The following is a 13155-nucleotide window of genomic DNA, read 5'->3' on the forward strand; positions in this document are numbered from 1 at the left end:
AAGGGAGTCCAGCGGTGAGTGGGTTGGGAGAGGAGAGGAGGTTGGGGATCTGGATCGGGCTCTGTGGTTTTTTTTTGAGACAGACGGGAGTGGGTGGACAGGGACGGTTGGTGGGGTGGGGGTGGGGATCGGGCCGGGGTGGACACGCTTAGTAGTAGCATGGGGTCTCACCTGCGCTACTACTACTTACATAGTAGTAGCGCCGGTTTTATACCCCTCGCTACTACTATGGCCTATCCCGGGGGCATTGTTGGAGACCATTTAGTAGCAGCGCGGGTTTATACCCCTCGCTACTACTATCAACTTAGTAGTAGCATGGTTTTTATACCCCTCGCTACTACTAATTAGCAGTAGCGCTCCTTTTTAAACCGTGCTGCTGGTAAACTTCTGTGTATAAGGTTTTCCCTAGTAGTGCCTCTATCCGTTTAACCAACTTAAACAAGTTTTTGCTACTGTAAAATTTGCCCTAGATCCAGATTGCTAGAATGAAGTTGTTTTCTTTCGCCATTTGACTTTTGTTGCTTCGTTCAATTTGATTCTTTTTGTCAACCAGAGTTGTTAAGTTGAACCTTCTGGTTAGATCTCTTATTTGAGTTTTACCCGTGCATTAGATGAGTACTTATTGTATGCTTGTTTGTTTGTCTGCGATAGAATACCCGGAGTGCGCCGCTTGTTACTTCGAATCTCTAGGTTTCGCGGATCATCAGCAAGGCAAGTAACACTTTGATCATACCTTTCCCACTACCCAGTTTTATTGCATTAGAACAATCCTCACACATTGCATGATTAGGATCTAATTAAATTGTGGAATGGGAAGTAGTTGAGGTAGTACCTATTACCTGTTTATTATCAAACCTTTGGGAGTTACTTCTACGTTTGCTTATTATGCCATGCTATGCTAGTAGACGTGGATTGGGTGAGTGATATCCATGATAGATGTGAGTTTGTTAATTAATGGTTTATCTAAGGTGGCAACTTAAACACACATCTGGGTGGATTGAGGCACCTGGGTATTCTAGGACTTGCCTGTTTTCTTTTGGACCGCCACCCAGGCTCAAAGGGATCATGAGATTATTCATGCTAGAAACTTCTGTGTGCAGCCACAAGCTATTATGGGCTCTAGCATAGTTGACTAAGTCGTGCGAACTCTTACAGTGGTAGACTAGCAGATGTAGGGGATGTAGGCGGTCTACCCAATCGTAAGGTGCTAGCACTTCTGAAAGACTATGTCTCGGTCATCCGTCTTCTCAAACACCTTATAGTGCGAGAAACGAAACGGAGGCGATCGAGTCTTGTGGGGAAAAGTGCGTAAACCTCTGTAGAGTGTAATAAACTAATCATGATTAGCCGTGTCCCCGGTTATGGACATCTTGAGTATCTAGTACCTGGATTATCATGTGAATCTCAACATGTTACTTTAAATTAATTTTTTTGGGTTTTGTTTAATGATGATGCTTAATTGGGATTGAGAATGCTGTCAACCATTCTCAATGTTTAACAACTACCATGATAGTTAAATAAAATTTATTCCTTTGAAGTAGGGAAAAATTGGCTTTACGTAAAACTGTAACCGTAGAGCTTTCCACCAGACAAATATGCGTATAGTATAGTTATTTCATTCCATTACTCTCTATGTGTTACCTTGCCAGCATATTCCATGTGCTGACCCGTTTCGGGCTGCAACGTCAATGTTGCAGACTTTTCAGATGATGATTAAGGAGTTTTTAGGTCGTGGTTCTATACTCAGTGATGTCGTTGGAGTTGATGGACTAACTTATCTTCCAAGCCTTCCACTGTTATCGTTATTAGATGGCCTTAAGCCATATTTATTGTATTAAGTTCTCTATGAGACACTCGATGTAATAAGTGTGTGATTGCTACTCTGTTATAAATCCTCCGAGTACTGTGTGGTGTCAGCATTACTGATCCAGGGATGACACCGGAGCACAGAGATCAGACTGTTTGAGGTCTGGTCGCTACAAAAGTTTGCAAGCTCTGACTTCAACTAAAATATGTATATAAGTTAGCTTGCTTTTGTGGAAATTAAATGCATTTTACTAGTTAACCTGCTGTTGTGATTATTCAAGGAAAAGAAACAAGCATGCAGAGTTTCAGGTCCTGAAACTGAAACAGAGCAAAAAAATGTAAACAGGGAAAAAACTGATGTTTATGTATCTCACCTTGACAAAAACTGATGTTCACTACCATTATACAGTTCCTGGAATAAAAAACTAAGATGTATTTCAAGATTAGGCTTACCTAATGTTGCAATCAATGAGCATCAACATCGCCATTTGTTCTATAAATAACATCATTTATTATCGTGCCAACATGATTAGTTCCTATAATTAGAGAAAAAAATGTTAAAGATTTATCATCATAACACCAAAAAATGCTAAATATCACTAAAAACATAGTTTGTTACCGCGAGGTCGCATCCAGTCTTGCAGACAGATTAATGCCTCTATAGTGGTAGGAAGCAATCTGGTCCTATAGTCACTGAGTATTCTTCCTCCAGTGGAGAAGGCCGACTCTGATGCTACACTAGATGCAGGTGCAGCCAATACATCCTTTGCTATCCGAGATACTATGGGGTACTTGTGTGCATTATTGGACCACCAACATAGTATGTCGAAGCCATCTTCTTGCGGGCAAACATCATCTTTTAGGTAAATATCAAATTCACTCAGCTTTGCTCGATTTTCTTTATTTTGCTTAACTTGTTTGTTCCATTGATCCCATGGATTATCAATACTTGCACCAACATTGTTGGTTCCTTGATCATTTCCCATATTTGACTCACCCTCATGCATAGAATATTCAACAAATAGATCTTTGAATGTTCTCTTCACTTTAGCAAGATACCTTGTTGCATCACTTTCAAGTCCAGATTTTAAGCAGAACTCCAAGAATTTAAACTTGTACCTGGGGTCGAGTATGACCGGAAGACAAATGGTCAAGAATGACAGCTTCCAATACTTCATGAACTTTTCTTGCATTGCTTCAACCATGGATTTGATGACAATACCCTTATGTTTGGTCTCTCTTTGCAATATTAGATGAATTTTCCAAAGTTCGTGGAAATACAAATGAGACGTTGGATATAATGTACCGGACACCACCATAGTTGTATCGAGGAAAACCTCTAATAAGCTGCAAACAGATTCTGCCGTTTCCCATTCAACATTTGTGGGTTGACATGTAAATGTGGTGTCCTGCAACTTCATAGCGGCGAATGCTCTCCTATACTCCTGGGCTATTTTGATCATCAAATGCGTTGAATTCCACCGTGTAAGAAAGTCCAGAGATAGGCTCTTTTTGAAAGCAATGCCTTCTTGTGCAACTATTTCCTTAAATTTCTGTTTCCGAGTGGGGGAGCTTCTAACAAACTTGATCATATTCTTTACAAGGTAAAAGATCGACCATGTAAAAGATCTCCTTTACAAGGTAGCAGATTCTTTCCTAGCAAATTGGATTTGATGTAGCGCACACACGAGTTGTTATTTGATGCATTGTCTAGCGTAACAGAGAATATCTTCTTTTGCAAACCCCAATGTTGTATGCATCCTAACATGATATTAAATAAATTTGTTCCATCATGTGGTGTTTGTGCCTCAGAAAACCAAATCACTCTTTTCTGCAATTTCCAGTTCTCACTAACAAAATGGCATGTTATACACATATAGCTATTGAGTTGACTTGAAGTCCACATGTCGGCGGTTAAACAGACACGGGAGGTTAAGTTCTGCATAGCCTCTCGAAGCTTTGTCCTTTGTTCATCAAATAGAAGGAGGCAATCAAGTGTTATTGTCATCCTAGACACCACCTCAAATGTTGGATTCAGACAATGCACGAATCGCCTAAACCCATCATATTCCACTATGGAGAATGGCAATTCATGAACGACAATCATCCTCATCAACTCCCAATGTGCTCTGTCGGGGTCATATTTGTTGGGGAACGTTGCAGAAAAAAAATTCCTACGTTTCACCAAGATCAATCTATGGAGTCAACTAGCAACGAGAGGAGACTGCATCTACATACCCTTGTAGATCGCGAGCGGAAGCGTTCAAGAGAACGGGGATGATGGAGTCGTACTCGCCGTGATCCAAATCACCGATGACCAAGTGCCGAACGGACGGCACCTCCACGTTCAACACACGTACGGAGCGGATGACGTCTCCTCCTTCTTGATCCAGCAAGGGGGGAGGAGAGGTTGATGAAGATCCAGCAGCACAACGGCGTGGTGGTGGATGCAGCAATGATCGCAGCAGGGCTTCACCGAGCTTCTGCGAGAGGGAGAGGTATATCAGGGGAGAGGGAGGCGCCAAGACTTGAGGGTGCGGCTGCCCCTCCCTCCCCCCTTTATATAGGCCCCCTGGGGGGGCGCCGGCCCTAGAGATGGGATCTCCCAAGGGGTGGCGGCGGCCAAGGGGGGTGGAGTGCCCCCCAAGGCAAGTGGAGGCACCCCCACCCTAGGGTTTCCAACCCTAGGCGCAGGAGGGCCAAGGGGGGGCGCACCAGCCCACTATGGGCTGGTTCCCCTCCCCACTTCAGCCCATGGTGCCCTCCGGGATGGGTGGCCCCACCCGGTGGACCCCCGGGACCCATCCGATGGTCCCGGTACAATACCGGTGACCCCGAATCTTTCCCGATAGCCGAAACTACACTTCCTATATATAACTCTTCACCTCCGGACCATTCCGGAACTCCTCGTGATGTCCAGGATCTCATCCGGGACTCTGAACAACTTTCGGATTACTTTAGACTCATATCTCTACAACCCTAGCGTCACCGAACCTTAAGTATGTAGACCCTACGGGTTCGGGAGACACGTAGGCATGACCGAGACGGCTCTCCGGCCAATACAATTATAGCATGAATAATAGACAATTATGATGAACAAGGAAATATAATAATCATTTTATTATTGCCTCTAGGGCATATTTCCAATAGTCTCCCACTTGCACTAGAGTCAATCATCTAGTTACATTGTGAAGAATTGAACACCCATGGAATTCTGGTGTTGATCATGTTTTGCTCTAGGGAGAGGTTTAGTCAACGGATCTGCGACATTCAGATCCGTATGTACTTTACAAATATCTATGTCTCCATCTTGAACATTTTCACGAATGGAGTTGAAGCGACGCTTGATGTGCCTGGTCTTCTTGTGAAACCTGGGCTCCTTGGCAAGTGCAATAGCTCCAGTGTTGTCACAGAAGAGTTTGATCGACCCCGACGCATTGGGTATGACTCCTAGGTCGGTGATGAACTCCTTCACTCAAATTGCTTCATGCGCTACCTCCGAGGCTGCCATGTACTCCGCTTCACATGTAGATCCCGCCACGACGCTCTGCTTGCAGCTGCACCAGCTTACTGCTCCACCATTCAACATATACACGTATCCGGTTTGTGACTTAGAGTCATCCAGATCTATGTCGAAGCTAGCGTCGATGTAACCCTTTACGACGAGCTCTTCGTCCCCTCCATAAACAAGAAACATGTCCTTAGTCCTTTTCAGGTACTTCAGGATATTCTTGACCGCTGTCCAGTGTTCCTTGCCGGGATTGCTTTGGTACCTTCCTACCAAACTTACGGCAAGGTTTACATCAGGTCTGGTACAAGCATGGCATACATAATAGACCCTATGGCTGAGGCATAGGGGATGACACTCATCTCTTCTATATCTTCTGCCGTGGTCGGACATTGAGCTGAGCTCAATTTCACACCTTGTAACACAGGCAAGAACCCCTTCTTAGACTGATCCATATTGAACTTCGTCAATATCTTATCAAGGTATGTGCTTTGTGAAAGACCTATGAGGCGTATTGATCTATCTCTATAGATCTTGATGCCTAATATATAAGCAGCTTCTCCAAGGTCCTTCATTGAAAAACTCTTATTCAAGTAGGCCTTAATGTTGTCCAAAAGTTCTATATCATTTCCCATCAAAAGTATGTCATCTACATATAATATGAGAAATGCTACAGAGCTCCCACTCACTTTCTTGTAAATGCAGGCTTCTCCATAAGTCTGCATAAACCCAAATGCTTTGATCATCTCATCAAAGCGAATGTTCCAACTCCGAGATGCTTGCACCAGCCCATAAATCGAGCGTTGGAGCTTGCACACCTTGTCAGCATTCTTAGGATCGACAAAACCTTTCGGTTGCATCATATACAATTCTTCCTTAAGGAAACCATTAAGGAATGCCGTTTTGATGTCCATTTGCCATATCTCATAATCATAGAATGCGGCAATTGCTAACATGATTCGGACGGACTTCAGCTTCGCTACGGGTGAGAAAGTCTCATCGTAGTCAACCCCTTGAACTTGTCGATAACCCTTAGCGACAAGCCGATCTTTATAGATGGTCACATTACCATCCGCGTCTGTCTTCTTCTTAAAGATCCATTTATTTTCTATGGCTCTCCGATCAACGGGCAAGTCAGTCAAAGTCCATACTTCATTTTCATACATGGATCCTATCTCGGATTTCATGGCTTCCAGCCATTTGTCGGAATCTGGGCCCGCCATTGCTTCTTCATAGTTCGAAGGTTCACCGTTGTCTAACAACATGATTTCCAAGACAGGGTTACCGTACCACTCTGGTGCGGAACGTGTCCTTGTGGACCGACGAAGTTCAGTAGCAACTTGATCTGAAGTTTCATGATCATCATCATCAACTTCCTCTCTAGTCGGTGCATGCACCTCAGGAACATTTTCTTGAGCTGCGGCACTTACCGGTTCAAGAGGTAATACTTCATCAAGTTCTACCTTCCTCCCACTTATTTCTTTCGAGAGAAACTCTTTCTCTAGAAAGGACCGATTCTTGGCAACAAAGATCTTGCCTTCGGATCTGAGGTAGAAGGTATACCCAACAGTTTCTTTAGGGTATCCTATGAAGACGCATTTTTCCGACTTGGGTTCGAGCTTTTCAGGTTGAAGTTTCATGACATAAGCATCGCATCCCCAAACTTTTAGAAATGACAGCTTAGGTTTCTTCCCAAACCATAATTCATATGGTGTCGTCTCAATGGATTTCGACGGAGCCCTATTTAAAGTGAATGCGGCAGTCTCTAAAGCGTAGCCCCAAAATGATAGCGGTAAATCGGTAAGAGACATCATAGATCGCACCATATCTAATAGAGTGCGATTATGATGTTCGGACACACCATTACGCTGAGGTGTTCCAGGTGGCGTGAGTTGTGAAACTATTCCACATTTTCTTAAGTGTGTGCCAAATTCGTGACTCAAGTATTCTCCCCCATGATCTGATCGCAAGAACTTGATTTTCCTGTCACGTTGATTCTCAACCTCACTCTGTAATTCCTTGAACTTTTCAAAGGTCTCAGACTTGTGTTTCATTAAATAGGCATACCCATATCTACTCAAGTCATCAGTGAGGGTGAGAACATAACGATAGCCACCGCGAGCCTCAACACTCATTGGACCGCACACATCAGTATGTATGATTTCCAATAAGTTGGTTGCTCGCTCCATTGTTCCTGAGAACGGAGTCTTGGTCATTTTACCCATGAGGCATGGTTCGCACGTGTCAAATGATTCGTAATCAAGAGACTCTAAAAGTCCATCTGCATGGAGCTTCTTCATGCGTTTGACACCTATGTGACCAAGGCGGCAGTGCCACAAGTATGTGGGACTATCATTATCAACCTTACATCTTTTGTTATTCACACTATGAATATGTGTAGCATTACGCTCGAGATTCATTAAGAATAAACCATTCACCATCGGAGCATGACCATAAAACATATCTCTCACATAAATAGAACAACCATTATTCTCGGATTTAAATGAGTAGCCATCTCGAATTAAACGAGATCCTAATACAATGTTCATGCTCAAAGCTGGCACTAAATAACAATTATTGAGATTTAAAACTAATCTCGTAGGTAAATGTAGAGGTAGCGTGCCGACGGCGATCACATCGACCTTGGAACCATTCCCGACGCGCATCGTCACCTCGTCCTTCGCCAGTCTCCGCTTATTCTGCAGCTCCTGCTTTGAGTTACAAATGTGAGCAACCGCACCGGTATCAAATACCCAGGAGCTACTACGAGTACTGGTAAGGTACACATCAATTACATGTATATACATATACCTTTTGTGATGTCGGCCTTCTTGTCCGCTAAGTATTTGGGGCAGTTCCGCTTCTAGTGACCACTTCCCTTGCAATAAAAGCACTCAGTCTCGGGCTTGGGTCCATTCTTTGGCTTCTTCCCGACAGCTTGCTTACCGGGTGCGGCAACTCCCTTGCCATCCTTCTTGAAGTTCTTCTTACCCTTGACTTTCTTGAACTTAGTGGTTTTATTCACCATCAACACTTGATGTTCCTTTTTGACTTCTACCTCTGCTGATTTCAGCATTGAATATACCTCAGGAATGGTCTTTTCCATCCCCTGCATATTGAAGTTCATCACAAAGCTCTTGTAGTTTGGTGGAAGCGACTGAAGGATTCTGTCAATGACCGCGTCATTCGGGAGATTAACTCCCAGCTGAGTCAAGCGGTTATGCAACCCAGGCATTGTGAGTATGTGCTCACTGACAGAACTATTTTCCTCCATCTTACAGCTGAAGAACTTGTCGGAGACTTCATATCTCTCGACCCGGGCATGAGCTTGGAAAACCATTTTCAGCTCTTCGAACATCTCATATGCTCCATGTCGCTCAAAACGCTTTTGGAGCCCCGGTTCTAAGCCGTAAAGCATGCCGCACTGAACGAGGGAGTAATCATCAGCACATGTCTGCCAAGCATTCATAACGTCTTGGTTCTGTGGGACGGGTGCGTCACCTAGCGGTGCTTCTAGGATATAATATTTCTTGGCAGCTATGAGGATGATCCTCAGGTTCCAGACCCAGTCCATATAGTTGCTGCCATCGTCTTTCAGCTTGGTTTTCTCTAGGAACGCGTTGAAGTTGAGGACAACATTGGCCATTTGATCTACAAGACATATTGTAAAGATTTTAGACTAAGTTCATGATAATTAAGTTCATCTAATCAAATTATTCAATGAACTCCCACTCATATAGACATCCCTCCAGTCATCTAAGTATAACATGATCCGAGTTAACTAGGCCGTGTCCGATCATCACGTGAGATGGACTAGTTAACATCGGTGAACATCTTCATGTTAATCGTATCTTCTATACTAGTCATGTTCGACCTTTCGGTCTTCTGTGTTCCGAGGCCATGTCTGTACATGCTAGGCTCGTCAAGTCAACCTAAGTGTTTGCATGTGTAAATCTGTCTTACACCCGTTGTATGTGAACGTTGGAATCTATCACACCCGATCATCACGTGGTGCTTCGAAACAACGAACTGTCGCAACGGCGCACAGTTAAGGGGAACACTTTCTTGAAATTATTATGAGGGATCATCTTATTTACTACCATCGTTCTAAGTAAACAAGATGCAAAAACATGATAAACATCACATGCAATCAAATAATAGTGACATGATATGGCCAATATCATATAGCTCCTTTGATCTCCATCTTGGGGCTCCATGATCATCTTGTCACCGGCATGACACCATGATCTCCATCATCATGATCTCCATCATCGTGTCTCCATGAAGTTGCTCGCCAACTATTACTTCTACTACTATGGCTAACACGTTTAGCAATAAAGTAAAGTAATTTACATGGCGTTTCTCAATGACACACAGGTCATACAAAAAATAAAGACAACTTCTATGGCTCCTACCGGTTGTCATACTCATCGACATGCAAGTCGTGATTCCTATTACATGAACATGATCTCATACATCACATATATATCATTCATCATTCATCACAACTTTGGCCATATCACATCACATGGCACTTGCTGCAAAAACAAGTTAGACGTCCTCTAATTGTTGTTGCAAGTTTTACTGGCTGCAATAGGGTGCTAGCAAGAACGTTTTCTTACCTACGTAAAAGCCACAACGTGATTTGTCAACTTCTATTTACCCTTCATAAGGACCCTTTTCGCCGAATCCGCTCGAACTAAAGTGGGAGAGACAGACACCCGCTAGCCACCTTATGCAACTGGTGCATGTCAGTCGGTGGAATCTGTCTCACGTAAGCATGCGTGTAAGGTCGGTCCAGGCCGCTTCATCCCACAATACCGCTGAAGCAAAATAAGACTAGTAGCGGCAATGAAGTTGACAACATCTACGCCCACAACAAATTGTGTTCTACTCATGCAAAGAGAACTACGCATAGACCTAGCTCATGATGCCACTGTTGGGGAACGTTGCAGAAAACAAAAAAATTTCCTACGTTTCACCAAGATCAATCTATGGAGTCAACTAGCAACAAGAGGAGAGTGCATCTACATACCCTTGTAGATCGCGAGCAGAAGCGTTCAAGAGAACGGGGTTGATGGAGTCGTACTCGCCGTGATCCAAATCACCGATGACCAAGTGCCGAACGGACGACACCTCCGCGTTCAACACACCTACGGAGCGGATGACGTCTCCTCCTTCTTGATCCAGCAAGGGGGGAGGAGAAGTTGATGAAGATCTAGCAGCACAACGGCGTGGTGGTGGATGCAGCAATGGTCGTAGCAGGGCTTCGCCGAGCTTCTACGAGAGGGAGAGGTGTAGTAGGGGAGAGGGAGGCGCCAAGACTTGAGGGTGCGGCTGCCCCTCCCTCCCCCCTTTATATAGGCCCCCTGGGGGGGCGCCGGCCCTGGAGATGGGATCTCCCAAGGGGGGGGGGGCGGCCAAGGGGGGTGGAGTGCCCCCCAAGGCAAGTGGAGGTGCCCCCACCCTAGGGTTTCCAACCCTAGGCGCAGGGGGCCCAAGGGGGGGTGCACCAGCCCACTATGGGCTGGTTCCCCTCCCCACTTCAGCCCATGGGGCCCTCCAGGATGGGTGGCCCCACCCGGTGGACCCCCGGGACCCATCCGGTGGTCCCGGTACAATACCGGTGACCCCGAATCTTTCCCGATAGCCGAAACTACACTTCCTATATATAATTCTTCACCTCTGGACCATTCCGGAACTCCTCATGACATCCAGGATCTCATCCGGGACTCCAAACAACTTTCGGATTACTGCATACTCATATCTCTACAACCCTAGCTTCACCGAACCTTAAGTGTGTAGACCCTACGGGTTCGGGAGACACGTAGACATGACCGAGACGGCTCACCGGCCAATAACCAACAGCGGGATCTGGATACCCATGTTGGCTCCCACATGCTCCTCGATGATCTCATCGGATGAACCACGATGTCGAGGATTCAAGCAACCCCGTATACAATTCCCTTTGTCAATCGGTACGTTACTTTCCCGAGACTCGATCGTCGGTATCCCAATACCTTGTTCAGTCTCGTTACCGGCAAGTCACTTTACTCGTACCGTAATGCATGATCCCGTGATCAACCACTTGATCACATTGAGCTTATTATGGTGATGCATTACCGAGTGGGCCCAAGAGATACCTCTCCGTCATACGGAGTGACAAATCCCAGTCTCGATTCGTGCCAACCCAACAGACACGTTCAGAAACACCTGTAATGTACCTTTATAGTCACCCAGTTACGTTGTGACGTGTGGCACACCCAAAGCACTCCTACGGTATCCGGGAGTTGCACAATCTCATGGTCTAAGGAAATGATACTTGACATTCAGAAAAGCTACAGCAAACAAACTACACGATCTTTGAGCTAAGCTTAGGATTGAGTCTTGTCCATCACATCATTCTCCTAATGATGTGATCCCATTATCAATGACATCCCCATGTCCATAGCCAGGAAACCATGACTATCTGTTGATCAACGAGCTAGTCAACTAGAGGCTCACTAGGGACACATTTTGGTCTATGTATTCACACATGTATTACGATTTCCGGATAATACAATTATAGCATGAATAATAGACAATTATCATGAAAAAGGAAATATAATAATCATTTTATTATTGCCTTTAGGGCATATTTCCAACAATATTTCCATTTTTCTACACTGTTTGGATTAGGTTGTGGCATGGCTGATTTAACCGAGTCGAGAAACTCATTGACCTTGGCTCTTTCCTCACAAACTAACAAATGCCTGATGCATTGACTAGTACCAGCTATTCTTGTATAAATAAAAACTCTCTTGCAATATTTACAGTGTGCTTCCTTGATTTTGTTGCCGTCATACACAGGATCATAATCATTCCAGATTTCAGATTTAAGTTTCCTTCTTTTTCTTTTATGTGAAAGACCTAAGGAATTTGAGATGAACAAATAACTTATGCCAAGACATTTGCGATATGCGCACAATTGACATTAAAACTTAACGTGTGTGCAGAATAGACATTAAAACTTACGAGGAATCTGAGGCAGTGTTAGCGACGATCGTTTCACACCTAATCTTGGAGATGCCTGAGATAACACGACATTAACCCCTGGGGATCCCACTATGGGCACCAGTAACGGTGACCTCAGCCTCTTCTTTGCGAGTCTTTGCTTTTCTCCTGAGTAACCTGTTTTCAATCATACAAATAATGCATAAGTAAGAGCACAATTTTCAATTAATTTGTATCTGGTTGCAAACAATACTGGGCCCAATTGCAAATAATATAGAAGTTAACATTTGCATTTCCAATCTCTACATCTAGTAGTTCTTGAGCTCTCATGTATGTAAACATATGAACTATTCGAAAGAACTATCTCAGTTCACCCTCTCTCTGTCCAAGCTACTATTATAAACAGAGAGTAGATGACCCATCAAGATTAAAAGGCAAGGGAGCTACATGTACCTTGGTGAGGATCTTGGGTCATTGGGACAAGGGAACAAAGTGTTGCAGCTGCATCGACTTCATCAGTTGACACATGCCCTTTGTTCTTGGATGCATGCCCTTTGTTCTTGGAGGATAGGAAAGGGCGCGGCAAGGTTGCAGGAGCCCTTGCTGAAGCGGAAGGTGACGAAACAGCAGCTCCAATCAAGGAGGGAAGCGACGGAGAAACCACAGCTTTAGCATGTGAGGGAGGCATTTTGCGGGCTATTTTTGCGGGGCGGCGTGGCGGCCGAGCGGGATGTCCCGCGCCGCTTGCACCCTGACTGTCAGTGCAGGGAAGCATCGGCACGTTCACGTACGGCGCAGAGTAGCCACTAGCGTCTCCCCTCCTCGCCGGCCCCGCTACCTTTACATTG

General features: G+C 44.7%; 1 protein-coding gene across 1 annotated transcript; it reads right to left on the bottom strand.

Moving 5' to 3' along the window:
* Window positions 1-2111: 2111 nt before the first annotated feature.
* On the bottom strand, window positions 2112-12892 carry LOC123129767 (uncharacterized). The gene is made up of 5 exons (XM_044549801.1): window positions 12761-12892; window positions 12329-12484; window positions 11979-12223; window positions 2181-2218; window positions 2112-2124 (listed from the first exon to the last, which is right to left on the bottom strand). The coding sequence occupies exons 1-5, from the start codon at window positions 12780-12782 to the stop codon at window positions 2112-2114; spliced, it is 474 nt and encodes a 157-aa protein (XP_044405736.1). The 5' UTR covers window positions 12783-12892.
* Between the last annotated feature and the right edge of the window lie 263 nt (window positions 12893-13155).

Source organism: Triticum aestivum, chromosome 6A (genome assembly GCF_018294505.1).
Source record: "Triticum aestivum cultivar Chinese Spring chromosome 6A, IWGSC CS RefSeq v2.1, whole genome shotgun sequence".
Taxonomy (NCBI): domain Eukaryota; kingdom Viridiplantae; phylum Streptophyta; class Magnoliopsida; order Poales; family Poaceae; genus Triticum; species Triticum aestivum.